Source organism: Urocitellus parryii, chromosome 3 (genome assembly GCF_045843805.1).
Source record: "Urocitellus parryii isolate mUroPar1 chromosome 3, mUroPar1.hap1, whole genome shotgun sequence".
NCBI lineage: Eukaryota > Metazoa > Chordata > Mammalia > Rodentia > Sciuridae > Urocitellus > Urocitellus parryii.
The window spans coordinates 23,522,185-23,537,186 of NC_135533.1; the positions used below are offsets into that span (position 1 = coordinate 23,522,185).

At 43.6% G+C, this 15,002-nt stretch overlaps 1 protein-coding gene across 1 annotated transcript in view; it reads right to left on the bottom strand.

Annotated features, from left to right (window-relative positions):
- Strip2 (striatin interacting protein 2) overlaps positions 1-15,002 on the bottom strand; it is a 44,507-nt gene that overhangs the window by 20,289 nt on the left and 9,216 nt on the right. The window contains exons 3-16 of the mRNA XM_026392800.2: positions 14,482-14,556; positions 13,117-13,251; positions 11,698-11,818; positions 10,863-10,931; positions 10,553-10,659; positions 9,638-9,765; positions 8,264-8,467; positions 6,801-7,036; positions 6,311-6,376; positions 5,613-5,676; positions 4,823-4,894; positions 3,101-3,175; positions 2,358-2,455; positions 1,772-1,898 (exon numbers count right to left, since the gene is read on the bottom strand). Of these exons, the coding sequence (XP_026248585.2) occupies positions 1,772-1,898; positions 2,358-2,455; positions 3,101-3,175; positions 4,823-4,894; positions 5,613-5,676; positions 6,311-6,376; positions 6,801-7,036; positions 8,264-8,467; positions 9,638-9,765; positions 10,553-10,659; positions 10,863-10,931; positions 11,698-11,818; positions 13,117-13,251; positions 14,482-14,556 (1,577 nt within the window). The remainder of the gene's footprint in view (positions 1-1,771; positions 1,899-2,357; positions 2,456-3,100; positions 3,176-4,822; positions 4,895-5,612; positions 5,677-6,310; positions 6,377-6,800; positions 7,037-8,263; positions 8,468-9,637; positions 9,766-10,552; positions 10,660-10,862; positions 10,932-11,697; positions 11,819-13,116; positions 13,252-14,481; positions 14,557-15,002) is intronic.

A 15,002-nucleotide genomic window follows, 5' to 3' on the forward strand; every position in this document is an offset into this window, starting at 1 on the left:
TGTTATAGGACTAGTCACCCTGGGTTTTGCCTATGATATACCGAGAAGCATCAGAAACAATTTCTCTACAGATGAAGAAGCTAGAACCTGGGACAGTACAGAAACTGGGTTGAGAACTATTGTGTTTTCAATCTCCCAGCTCTGCCTCATCAGCAAAATGGCAGCAAGCAAAATGTCCCTGCATATGTGATCAGAAGTGGGGAGTAAGCTTGTGTCATAACTACTTCCCTCTTTTGCTTAATATTTTCTCCCTGGAAGCTGACCCAGAGTATTTTACAAAGCCCCAGACAGAGGAACCAACACATATCCATTATCAAAGAGCAGAAAGTTTTTTCAGGTTGAGCTATGTCCAGGCCCTGTAAGGATTCACCCACACTGACACACAATGGCAAGGCCCATCAAGCTGCACACCAGTCCAGTTATTTATCTACATACCACCCACCTAAAGAAGCAGACATAAACACACATCCATAGTTCTCTGTTCTCTTTCTGCTGGGAATACCATCTCTTACCCACTTTTATTCCTCCCAACCCTGTTGCTTCTCAGCAAACATCAATAGAAGTGTAAATAACCAGAACACCTATCACACCCAAAGATGTCATGAATGTACTAAAGTGGAAGGATACTCTGTTTTAGTCATATAGGGCCATGGTCATAAAGTCTGCAGGGGCCTGCTTATACTCCGAGGACCTACTTTCTATCAGCAAGCTTGATTCTGACTTCTTAGGAGGAAAATGGAAAAAGCCTCTGGGCAAGAATGAGCTTCCTCTCCTCCCTATAGCCTCCCAGGTGGGAAGCCCCCATTTTATCACTAATCTTGGAAATGCCCACAGGACCAAGTCCAAACTCCTTAGCAAGGCAAACAATGCCTCCATGGGAAAACGAAGCAGGGTCTTAGCTTTTCTTAATTTTGTGGGTTTTTTTCACCCATAAAACAGGAATAAAATAAGACCTTCCTTATAGGGGTGAGAGAATTAAGTGAGGCCCTACACAAGCTTAGGGGTGCCAGGCACATTATGGGTACCCAGTAATTGTGTGCAATATACTTATTACAATCTGTCCCTGCCAACTCCTATGGTTCATGTATCATCAGGCCGTGTTCATCTCCCCCTATTTCAGGCAGAACTTCAGCAACATTTAATTACAGTTTCTATAAGAACTTTGCTCTCTTCCCTCTGGACCTATTAGCTTTTCTGCTTGAATTGCTTCCTGTCCTGCTTCCCTGACAACTCCCATATGCTGACTAACATCTGTTTCAGGACTCAGGTTAGAAGTCACCTCTTCTTTGTCTCAAGTTGGATTAGGTATTTCCATAGCAGCCAATGCTTACCTGCATCACAGTACTTATCACTCTACAACTGGCTATTTATATCTGTATTCTTTACAAGACTTCAACGCCTTTAAGAATCAGAACAGTGCCTTATTCAGAATTACAGAAAAGTACAGTCAACTTACTGCCCCCACTTTTTGTGGAACATTTGAATTCTGACTTACATTGTTTCAAAACTTGCTGGGCATATTCCTAAGAATTCCTACCCATGACCATGAGCTATCTTACCAAGGACACCGACATCTGTATCTTTCTAGGGCAGTTTCCCACATCCTACTCTATATCCTTATCCCAAGCTTACACAACAAAAACTGGATTCTCTCAATGAGGAAAAAGAAAAAGTCAAAAGATGCTTAGTGGGACTATAAGGGCCCTTGTGTCCTTCACCAGGGCCAGGAAAACACTCAAAGTCCTGTGGAGAAATGCTCCTAGATGCTCACCTGGTAGATATGGTTGAGTTTTAAGTGTTTGAGGAGTAGTAGGAGCAGGGCAGCAATACTTTTTACTATGATCTCCTTGTGCCTATTCACATCAATGCCTAGTTTCATGCTCTGGAGAACAGTGATGCTACAATGGAGAAAGAAGTCAGTGTAGAAGGTAGCCCCAATTGGAGGGAGGGCTATAAGGACACAGGGATTTGGGTCAGATACAATGATACACAATAGAGCCAGAACCTGGGAAACCTGAACTTCTATGCTAGGAAAACCCCCAGAGTTCCCACTTATAAACTTGTCTGGAGAAAAGCTCCACTGATCTCTTTGTTGCCATGTCTCTCTTTGGCAAACTCATCCCTCAGCAATGTCCACCCACATACTCAGGCAGCCAATAACTGGCACTGAACTCAGACCCCCCCAGTGCTGGGTTTTTAAATAGAGCACAGTAGAAAGCCCTGCAGGAAAAGGGGATACTGATGGGAAAGGAGAGACCTCTTTGAAGATAATCCCTGTGTTAATAAGGTGGGGTAGGACAGAGAGGCCTTGCAGACAAGACATAATATCTAGCAGCTGCCCCAGTGGGAGTACTCACGGCATCTCCTCAGGCAAGACATCGGCCAAAATATTGATAGAGTCTGTCTTAGCCTTGGAGGTTGGGGCTGCAGCCAGGAGAATCTTAAGCAGAGCAATCTGGGAAGTAGAAAAGGAGAAGTCACATTTCTTCCACCCCTCACCAGCACAATGAAAAGTGTTTAAAAGCATTTCTCTTAAGTTCTTCTGTGACCAAATCTCCCCTGCATCCAGAAGTGCAGAGGTGACCAGTCCTGAGGTTTGCCTGTGAGACTAAAGAGGAAGCCAGAAGGGAGCTTATATACGGCTTAGCTCCAAGATTTCTCTTTCCAAAGGGGGAGAATGGAAGAAGTAAAGTGGGAGGGGCAACACACAGAAATAAGATGGAAGAGGCATAAGCCCAACTTTGCCTTTCTTTTTCCTTCTCTAACTCTGAAAACCATCAGCATTATCACCACTCCCAGCCTGAGGATCTCTAAGACATGACAGACAGTGGCAGATCTCAGGATTCTGGTACTTACCTAGAAGGTTGGCCCCTCAATGCATTCTATTCAGAACCCATCTCATTCTCCACTCCTCCCAAAGAAGGACTAGGGAGAGGAGCTCTGAGACAGGCTCAGAATTCTAATGTATTGGAGAATGCTCTGTATGTGGGGCAAAGCCCCAGGAAAAAATTCAAACGATGGACAGCTCAGTCTGAAATGGTTCTTAGCTGTCTCTTTCTAGCAGCAGAGAAGGGCAGTTCTGGCTCAGCCATCTCCTTACCATGTATTGGGGGAGGCTGTACAGCATGCCTTGGTAAAGGATTTCACATGGTGTTTCTGGTACCACCTCTTCTCCCTATGGCAGGAAACACATAGTTTATCCAGGCCACTTTCTGGGTAACCAAAGGCCACATTTTCTTGGTTGTAAGAGGCAGAATGAAAAAAGCATCAAGGTGGGAGTCAGATCTAGGTTGCTATCCTGGCTGTGCTAATGACTTGCTATATGACCATGGATAAATGACCTTTCCTCCCTGAGCCCTAGTTTTCTCTTCAATCAGATCAGTGGGTTGGCCTGGATGCCTTCTGAGGCCTCTTCCTATCCCAACAATCTAAGAATCTTGTTTTCTAATTATTTGCAACTTATCTAGAATTTTTATTTCCATGTCACATGACAGATCAAGAGTCAAAACTCCCACCTAGGAGTTGGCTCAAACTACTACTTTGCTGGACACACACAGAACCACTCTGGATAAACATGGGTTTAACTTAGGCTGTTGATACTCCTGGGAAAAGATACCCCATTCTGATATCAATGGAGAGCTCTAGAATGCTCTATGAGGCAGAAAGGTGGGGTAGGTGGCTCAATAGGGAGGATTAGTAAGGGAGTTAAGTAACCTATAGCCAGAGAGCCAGAAAACAAAACAAGGATGCTTTTTAGGTGGATGAAAACTAATTTTTCCCTCTTCATTAGTCTTACCAACATCACTTTCTCCTTTCTGATCAGGCCCTTCATGCATGTCTGACCTCTTGATGACCCTAACTTAGTCTTTATCAGAATGGGGGTGCAGGTACTCAAAAGGCTGCTTAGACCTCAGTGTCATCTTTGGCAAATACAGTCCCTCCTCCATGAAGGCCCCTCTGTTATAGGGCAAGGATCAATGCCATGAGACCCTGAAGCAGGGTGGAGTGACTGGGCCCCTTCTATCCTACATTACTCAGCTAAGGCTTACTGGACATAAGTCTTAAATGGGCATTCAACAAAGCCTGGAAATCCTGGCAGGTGTGCCTTTCTCTTCCCCAAAAGGCCTACTTCCTAACTTCTTCCCTGTCCTCAAACCCCCTTGCCCACAATCCCTCAATGGCTGCTGACCCTACTCCATGCTTCATGAAGAAAACAGAAGCAAACAAAAAGACACACCATCTTTTCAACATCAGATCTGCCCAGTCTCTGACTGCATTCTTTTATTCTACCTACCCTGACTACCCAATCTAAAGTAGTCTATTGGGCTGAGGATGTAGCCTGATGGTAGAAGGTTTGCTTTGCATACACAAGGCCCTGGGTTCAATTCCAGCATCACCAAAAAAAAAAAAAAAAAAAAAAAAAAGCTACAAAATATACCTGTATATTACAGTAGTCTACTATAGATGCTTCTATCATGTTATCCTATTTAAATTTTCTTCACTGAATCTATCATTCTCTGATAGCCTCATTTATTTATTATTATCCATTCTTCTCCTTTTTTTTGGTGGTGCTGGAGATTAAACCCAGGGACTTCTATACACTAGATAAGCACTCTACTTATATACATACTGGGCTATATATCCCCAGCCCTGTTCATTATTTCTTCCCAAACTTTAAAATGGCATGGAAGCAGAAACTTGTCTTGCCTGACACTCAGAAAAAGACCAACAAGCTAAATCAATGCATGCATATGTGCTCTGTAACAGTACTGAAGACAGAGTCCCTTCTTCCCTCCTCCTGTGCAGGACCCCTTTGGCTCACCAAAGACATGGGGCATTTCTCTAGTTCTTCTTCATTTTTGATCTGCACATCTGCGATGGAGACATACTTGTGCTGGTGAAGATAAGAAGACAAGGACTGAAGGCCTCAATCACATTATTTAACTTCTTCACTAACAAGGAAATGTTCTACTGTGGGTCTGTTACTCTAAAAAGAGATGAACTCTTTGAAGGCAGGAGTCTTATTAATCTTGGTATCAGTAGCACTGATCAAAGTGCTTCACAAACAGTGTTTTTATGTATGACATATTTCTACCTTTGTTGAACAGCAAATACCTAAGCATTTACCTTCAAACAAAGTGCTAAGGGAAACCAAGAACAGGTTTTTGCCCCTAGACCACTGCCCTGAGAGTCTTGATGGCCATGCATGTGTGTATGGAATGGTGACTCCGTACTCTGTGCTGACACCCACATAGATGTGGAGCAGATTTCTACCCAATCTTGGGCCTTTGAAAGTAAGCGGACCTATGGGGAGAGAAAAGTGACAGGAAAGGAAAGGAAAGGAAGCAAGGAGTGGGAAGTAAGAGAAGAATGGAAATAGGGAAAATGAATGAGAGGAAGAAGGGAAAACTTTTTCATCTATCTGAATGTAGTAAACTGGATAAGTAGAAAGGGATTTGGTTTTCCCTATTTGGCCAAAAGGCCTGCAGGGGAAATGCAGAAGGTCCTGAATGTGTCTGGTAGAAGAGCTTCTCCCAGTACCCAAAACCCTGGTAATTCAACTTGCCTTGATGGCTCCCTATCCCTGAAGATTGAGAGCCCACCCTGGTCACCTGCTTTAGGGTCTTCACACTCTCATGGATGGGTCTGGGTAATCCAACCAAGGTATCTGTGTCCCTGTGAAAGGCCAGAATCACCAAACCATAAGCTTCAAAAATAACAGAAAACTACCCATGCATCCTGGAATCACAGGGACAATGCCACTTTCAGCATCTACCTCTGATACTCTGGACTTTCTTCTGCAAGCTTCCCCCATCTTGCTTCAGAACATAATGATAACAATGGCACACAGAAGTTTTCCTGAAAATTAGGAGATTCCTTGGAGACTCGCTTGGTCTGACAGTGATAGGTTTCTGCTTTAAAGGGTATGTAGCCCAAAGACACTTTTGACATTAAAACCCCAATAACAAAGCCTTCTAGGTTTTGTAGAGGCCAGTGGGAAGCTTTCATGATAGTGAGGAAACATGGGAAGACTGGATCTGTTATGACCATAATCTCCTCTTCTTCATCTAATCTAACACCCTCATGAGTAAATTTGTGCCCAGTTGGGAAATGACTTGTTAATTCAAGATGCTATGCCTCACTAAAAACACAACAGTTCTTTGAGGAATCTGGAAGGAACCCAAGGAAAAATTTCCACAGAAAGAATGCAAAGTAGTAACTACTTGAAACCCCCCTCATTGCAAGCCACCTGCTCCTCTGGTCCCCTAGGAGCCATTTTACAGCCAGTTTTGACCACAGAGTCACTTACTGCCCCAGGGTGAATCCGATGAACTTGTTCCTGCTCATCTCCAAGAAGTGCTCAATGTCCTTTTGTCTAAGAGGATGGTAGAAAGACCAACCCCAGAAAAGGGAAGAAAAGCAAACATTGAGAGAAAGAAATTTTCTGGGCTCTTGCCCCTCCAACTGGAAGCTTGGAGCAGTGGGGGGACAATGGCAATCAACAGAGGGAACTTCAAATCCAGAAGTTCTGACTGTCAGGCCAGATTAATAAGCATTGAAAAAAGAGTACTCCAGGGGCTGGGGTTATAGCTCAGTGGTAGATCTGTAGCCTGGCATGTGTGAGGCACTGGGTTCAATCCTCAACACCACATATAAATAAATAAATAAATAAATAAATAAAAATAAAGGTCCACTGACAACTAAAAAATATATTAAAAAAAAAAAAAAAGAGTATTCTGCCTTGGACCTTTGGTCATTGAAACTCCAAAGCTCAGGGTCCCTGGTGTAATAAAACCTACCTGACCTTTGGGGCCCAGGGCAAGCCCTTGGGAAAGGCCACTCTCTCAGCTGAGAGGGGTCCCTGTGAAGGTGGAGGTGGCACCAGAGGGTCCTGCTCTAGCAGGTCTAACTCTCCATCTAAGGTTCGTTCTCCATCACCAGCAGATTCCTCTTCCTCTTCTGTGGCTGGATCCTCAGTCTTGAAAAGATCCCTTTCATTGTAAATATCCAGGCTATCCTGCTTAGTGAGGAGTTGCTGGAGGTTGGGGGAGGAAAGCACATTAAGATCTCACCCTGAGCACTGTTGTCTAAAGCCACCCTCTTCCTACAGCCTTCCAGACTTTAGGGAACATGGAATTGGACCCCAGCTTATGTGAGAAACATTCTGTTTCTTATCTTGACCTTATAGCCTAAGTAGCCAACCCCAGGACAAGCAGCCCTCTGGCAACCATGTGGCTAGGAACAGAGCATAGATAATCCTAAAGTTATAGTTATTTAGCTTTCAGATAGCATTGATGCCTTTTTTAATTTTTTTGCCAGAACCTTCCTTCCTAATTATGATCTGTTGAAGTGAACATTCAATTAGTTTGCCTTATGTAAGCATACTCCAGCTGGCTGACTGAGGAAGGGGAGCACAGAAGATTGCTTCTAGGCAAGGGAAGCAAGTTCTGAATTTCAAATTTTGTTATAGAAAGAGATTGGACAGAAATAGGCCAAAAAGTTAACAGTCACTGCCTCTTGTTGTTAAGTTGTGGGTGATTTTTCTTTCCTCCCTTTGTCACATTTTTATATTTGTTCCAAATTTCTACAATGAGTAAGCATTACTTTATAAAATAAAAAACAAAGATTAAAAAAATTCCACTGCATATAATGCAAATTGGATTGCTAAGCATGACTGTCTGGCTCTGTTATCTTTAGTTGGTGGACTCAGGTAGGTCAGGCAGATATGTTCATGGGAACATGGCCAAGTCTCAGTGTATCTTATTCTGACTTTTTCAGGACTGTACACTATACCTAGAACCTTAACTAGTCATCTCTTGACTGTAAGTTTGTGGTTTCATGGTCAGACAAGAGTATGACTGGCTCAAGAGTGAATCTTTCTGCTACCAAAAAATGCTAGTACCTAACCTCAGACATGAATGTGCTGGTAGCCCCTTTCAGGTTCCATATCCCCAGGACTCTACCCCAAATAATGTTCAGGATGCTTAGGAACTTCATTCATTGAGGTCCACATCAATGATCCTGAAGAACTCATGGCCATGATATGATATATCACAGAGTTCCATCAAGGACAGCACAGGGGCCTGTCAGGGCTGAGTATAGAGGACAAAATAAAGATTCTAAGATTTTGGGTTGATCACAGGGCCCACCTGGAGCAGAAGCCAGGTAATTTACTTCTCTTTCCTACCATACCCAGAATGGTTTAGAATCTTGATTCTTGGCCACCCAGTGCTGCAGTGCTACTGTATGCTTTGGTCCATACCCTTCGAGAACCACGACGGCCTCGCAGCTTGGAGGGTGGTGGTGCCAGCTGAGATTCCCCCAGGTCAAGAGTGTAAGAGGGTGGGGAGGCAGCACGCATGCTCTTCACCACCTGGATACTGTCCTCGGCCAGTGGAGGCAGGCCCAATTCTGCCCGCTTCTTTATTTTGAGAGCCTGCAGATGCTCAAATCCACCAAGGGTAAACTAAAAGAGTAAAAACAAGGAAAGGGGCAGAGAAGAGAGAGGAAGGGTGGGAAGTCAGAGATAGTAAGGTCAGGGAAACATGGATTGAAAGAAAAAGTCAAAATCTCCAGTCTCTTCAGATTCCTTTCTAAATAAGGAAGGAGTAAAACAGCAAGGGGCAGACATGGTTCCCATTTCAGTCTAAGGAGCTCAGAGGTCAGGATAAAACCCTATTTACTGATCCAGGGTTGGAAACAGAAGTTAGAAAGGGAATTCCTGGGAGCCTCCTCTGAAAAAACAGAAAATGATCTTGGTTTATTAAAAATTTTCCACTTGAGCTTACCTTTTCATAAATTATTTTAATTTATTTTTATTTGTTTTTGGAACCAGGGATAGAACCCAGGAGCCCTTAACCACTGAGTCACATTCCCAGTCTTTTTTAGTTTTTGAGACAGGATCTCAGTAAGTTGTTTAGGGCCTCACTAAGTTGCTTGAGGCTGGCTTTGAACTTGTGATCTTCCTGCCACAGCCCCGAGAGTTGCTGGCATTACAGGTGTGTGCCACCACACCTGGATTTTTTTTTTTTAAATCTTACTTTTTAAGAGGCTCATGAAGATGTTAAGAGCCCACAGAATTAATTTCTTCTGCAGTCAAATGACAATTCCCCCTATGAGGCCTGCCTGAAGGGTATGTTGATCAGGCAGTCCTGTGGAATGGGAGCCAGAGACGAAGATTAGTTGAATATACTTGCAATCATATACTTACCAGAATTTCATTTTGTTAAAAAAAAAAAATTCCTTTGTTTATCTGGAGGGAGTGCAGGCACTAGTCCCAACATTTTACAGCTAAAGAAACTGAGATACAGAATTTCCCAAGGTTCCTTAGAATGAATAGAACTATTTCTCCCAATTTTCAGCCAGTATTCATTCCATGAAACATTAGCTCTATAAGGGGAAGGTGCCATTAACACTCCAGCTCATGGAGTGGCATCTCCCATTTGTCCAATAGTAACCTGCTCTGATATAGAATATCTGATATCTTTAGGATGGCTTTGTTACCACGTCTTCTTAGCTATTGGCTAACAGCTGGTCATTCTGCTGCCTAGCTCTAGCTCCTGGAATCAGACTAGAAGAAATTGAGGTTAGGCATTGCTGATCTGATGAGATGGAATGGGAAGGATCGGCGACTCACCATAACCACTTTCCAGAGCAGAAGAAGGACCTTTTTAATGGGAAAGTGGGGGGCTAGGCCACTGCAGAACTTGGTAACCATGGAGAAGAGCAGAAGGGCAAAAGGTTCCTCATTATGCATGGAGAAGCCTGGAAGTATAAAGAAAGACAGGTGAGAAAGTGAGGACGAAGTAGCTGAAACCCTGCCCCTGTATCCCTGACTTTGAATCCACTAAGGAAAGTGCTTGCCTACTCTGAAGAATACCAGAGTCTTTGGTCCTGAGAATGAGTCTTAGTGAGACTCAGAGGGAAGGCCCTCAAGAGCAGAAAGGGAGGCTATAGAGGTAAAATGACTTGAGGTAAAATGTGGCACATGCCTGTAATCCCAGCACCTCAGAAGGCTGAGGCAGGAGGATCATAAGGTCAAAGCCAGACTCAGCAATGGTGAGACACTAAGCAACTCAGTGAGACCCTGTCACTGAATAAAATACAAAATAGGGCTGGGTATGTGGCTCAGTGGTTGAGTGCCCCTGAGTTCAATCCCTGGTACAAACAAACAAACCTCATATGCCTTCACATCCTATCCCTGTTAGATGACCATTATATTTGAAAAGAGCTCAGTTTTCAAAGAGGTTCAACTCATTTTTTCATGTGGGATTCATGGAATGGGAAAGGGATAGCTATCCCCACTTGTAAGCATATAAAACAAGGCATGGAGAAGTTATGACTAGTCCTCGCTCATAGACACAGGGGAATGGACAATCAAGCCCAGTCCTTATGCTTGCCATGTAGTATCTATCCCAAAAGAAAGTATGTTCATTTTAAAAAGAAAAAGGAAAAATAAAAAGACTATGTTCCTGTCCTGGGCAGATGTTCTGCTTCCCCTCCATCATTAGCACTCCATTCCAACCCTTTCTTGAGCGCAGCCACTTCTTACTCAATTCAGTGCGGAAGGTCTCCCGTGCTGTCCTCCACCCATAGGGGTCTGTCTCTCGCTCCAGGCGGATATTTTCCACCATTAGGTACATGACACTCAGCAGTACCCTGATGTTACAGAAGAGTCACATGAGGTTTCCAAGACAGTTCTCAGCTTGTAGTCAGAGACCCCAGAGATGGGAGACCTCCCCAGTGGGAATCCAACCCAAGAAGACTAGTTAAAGGGCAACTTCCTAGTGGTAGGATTTGGGGAAAGGGTAACCTGGTGCTAAACATGTCCCTGTCTCAAACTCACAGTTAGTCTCACTTACCGGAGCTCTGTGCTATCAGCAATGGAGACAGCTGGTTTCCGAAGAGCACTGCTACAGGCCTGGCTGTTGCTGCCGGGGAGGAGGAAGACAACAGGAATCCATAAGGCCTACTTTCTTCCTAAGCTCCCACTTATCATACACATAAACAAGAACATCTGTCATTCCCTGGCTATGTAGCCGCTAATGAAACTGGTCTAAAGTAAGTGAGTTCATAGTATTCCCTTGTCCTCAGCAAACCTTCATCTGTGGTGAAGACAGGCAAGGTGGGTTCTGTGATATCATTCCTCTTATGATCCCCAATATGCCTTCCTTGCACTGTGCTGGACACAAAACAGATGCTAAGCAATACCTGATGAATAAGAAGTAGATTCTACCCCATCTAAACTGGTGGGTGACAGACATGAGACAAAATGAGGGGTGACTGTAGTAGCAGTAGATAAAGCCACTGCTAGAGCTATAAACTCTAGGAAGAACTGGGCACAATGACAAGAATTGGTCCTGTTCCTCTTGGGTCATGTTCATGAAGGTAGAACAGCTTCCTTCATGAATTCCAGAATTTGGCTGAGATGAAAAAGTTCTTAGATAAAAAGGGAGCCCAACCAGGATAGGTTCCAGGATTGAAGCTATAGTTGGGGCAAAAGCTGGGGCTGAACACAACTTCAAGAATGGAGGACAGAATATTAGGAAATGGCCAGATGGAAAGGAACTTTCAGTGAGCTTTGAGCTGAGTAGACCCAGCTCTATAGGTGTCTCTACTAAGGAAATCATCATAGAACATGAGGTACCATCAAAGAAGAGGGTTATCTAGGCCAGCCCCTCCCCTAAGGTTTCTTACTCGATTTCCATGTGGAGTAGCTCCAGGAAGGCCGAGAAGGTCCCCATCTGATAGAGCAGGAAGCAGTTGTACCTGGACCAGTGTAGCACATCAACCTCTGAATCACATTCCCCAAAAGTGCCTAAAGGACCAGACAATTGCCATAGAAGTTGAGCAGGGACAGGTATCTCAGTACTTTCCACCTTGCCCCATGGTCTTAAGGCTTTTCTCTAATACCCTGCCTAATAAATAGACTAACAAATGTAGGGCAGAACTTCAAAACCCCAAAGAATTTCAACAAATGAGGAAGGGGAGAGGTGAGGTAGTCTCCAGGGTTAGGTCCAAAGTACTCAACAAGGGAGTCTTAAGTTTGGGTTCCCCCAGTTGCAGATCTTGAGATAAGTAAGGACTGAAATTCAAGTAGTTTATTTGGGAATAATCAGTAGAGGAGTAGAGAAATGAGATAGAGAAGGCAGCCCAAAACACTCAACCCCAGAGGAAGCTCTGGAACTCTATAAAACAACTCAGAAATATTCCATCCAAGAGGGGTGAGATAATCAGGCTTTTCATCTACTTACTACTGTCAGTCATTTTATGAGGTCTGCTGGACTCAGAAAGCATATTAATTACCTACACTTCCTGGCTGCCTTGTGTGGGCTGCAGAGAATATCCTTAGGCAAAAATGCTTCCATATTGGCCACTAGTCAGAGCATCAAACCCAAGAGATGGGGTGGCACCACCTTATTTGTTAAAGTTTTTCCTTTACTCAATGTCCATCTTCTTTCTTCTCCATTTATTTATTTTTTTTTACAATTTCCCAACTAGTTGGTTTGCTAACAATCCTTATATTTATGATCTCAGGGCTTATTTCACTACTCCATGTAGGCTATCTATCTCCTTTTCCTTTCCAACACCTAGCTAACAGGTCTCTTCTGGGAAGAGTTCCCCAATTAATCTCAATTAGTTCTAATTGTCACCAAATTATACTTACAGCATCCCTTCCTGTTGCTATGTTGGCTTGAATCTTCAAAATGCCAACAAGAAACCATGCAGAGTGTCCATGTGTGATCTGTGATATACCCTTGCCTTCCTTCAGTGTTGGGGCCTACAAACAACTGAAAGACATCTCTATGCTTAGCTGGTAGTACACTGTCAGCTTTGACCACACTGACTCTCTTGGTAATCTTCACATATGCTTACAGTCCAAATTAGGAAAAAAGAATCCCATAAGAAATTCTGACATGCCTAATAAGGGCATATCCCAAGGGATCCAGAATAGTACCCAACACCAATTTATCTTCCTCATAAGTGTGGGTTATTCCTAGCCCATGGCAAGATGTGTCCTTGAGAGGCAAGCGGAACTTGCTTTCCTAGCACAGTTTACCTCATTCCACTTCCCTCCTCAGCCTCTACTTGTCTCTAGAAATAGTTGGTACTAACCTTGGGCCAGATACAGAACAGCCCTGGCCACCTTCAGTCGCCGCTCCCTACTGACCACTTCCAGCCGGTCCAGAAGTCCCATCACATAGGTCTTTTGGGCATCTTCTTCCAACTCCAGCCATTCCTTTCCTTGCACTGGGAATAAAAGACCATATACATACAGTATTGGCTATTGTCAACCCTTCTCAGAAAGGCTCCTGATAGTACCTCTGATCTCAGCCCCTAACAATTCTTTTTAATTTTTTTTTTTAGTTATACATGGACACAATGTCTTTATTTCATTTATTTATTTTTATGTGATGCTGAGGATCAAACCCAGGGTCTCACACATGAGAGACACATGCTCTACCACTGAGCTACAACCCCAGCCCCCCTAACAATTCTTTTTTTCCAAAAATTTTCCTAATTTGTTATGTTTTGTAGTGCTGGGAAGACAAACAAACAAACAAATCCAGGGCCTTACACATGCTAGGCAAGTGCTCTACCAACAAGCTATATCCCCAGCCCAAAGTTTTTCTTATTTAGCTAAGAAAGAAAAAGGAACAGGAAAAGGACCCAAAATGTTCTGTGCTGAACCCATTCTGTAGCCTCATCATCAAAATTTTCTCAGTCTTACACATACACAGAGCCTATTCTGTCCTATTTTTCTGCCTTTCTCACGGAGTTCCTGCTATCTCCATCCATACCTAACTCCTAATCATCCTTAAAGGCCTGATATAAGATGACCTCTTTTACACTAATGCTCCAGTCAAAGACTCTGCTCCTAAGATATTTTATTTTTCTATGACATTTAGTATTTTTCTCTTGGACTCAACTAGTTTTGTATACACCTTCCCATTGCTATAAACCATAACCTCTTTGTAGAAGTGGAAAATTTATCTTCTCCCGGATTCCTGCATCTAATACAACACATACTCACCACACATTTGTTGAATTGAAAATTGAATTGCCTTTTACCAAGTAAGAAAATGGAGATCTGAAGATACCATAGTGTGGGCACAAAAAATTGCTATTGAGAGTGGAGCAGAGTTAGAGGCAGAGGTTAAACATTAATGTCAAAGACTAAAGTAGGCATGAGGTTCCATCAGGCAAAAGGGCACTAGTCCAGCCTTGCCTTACCACCCACTGTTCTCTTGGACCCTTATACCAGGGAAAGAAGCCCAGCTCAAGATTCTCTCGCTTCTACCCCATTACCTCTTTATTTGAGATATAGAGAATCCTGTATCCCACGTGCAAGAGGGAAGGGTATATGGTCATGGGGGAGGAAGCTGAAGAGTTATATTTTGCTACAGCCTTTTAATAGATCAGACTGGGATATCATGGAGGGAAAAAATCATGTCTCTATGAGTATGGGTCTGGGATCACCTTGAGTCTTGAAGTCTTCTTCAAAGCATCTCCTGTTAGTGGTGAATTCCAGGTTCTCAGTGTAGCTATACAATTCTGTGGCAGGAAAGACAGAACAGGGTCACATTTGGGAGACCCTAAAGAAAGGGACTGAGGCCAGGCGCAGTGGTGCATGCCTATAATCCCAGTGACTGACTGGGAAGGCTGAGGTAGGAGGATCGCAAGTTTGAAGCCAGCTTCAGCAACTCAGAAAGGTCTTAAGCAACTTAGTGAGAGCCTTTCCCAAATTAAAAAAAGGGGGGGGGGCTGGGGATGTGGCCCAGTGGTTAAGCATTCCTGGGTCCAATCCCCAGTACCAAAAAAAAAAAAAAAAGCGGGAGGGCAAGGTGGAGAGGGTGGCATGAAAGAGCTGAACTTACAACACATTCCTGTGTCCAATTCAATTCAGAGCCAGCTTCCTCCCTTTCAGAGCAGTTAAAAATAGCCACTTGTGTCCCTGGGTGATTAAACCATCAAACCTGTCCTCCTCCTGCCAGCTGGCT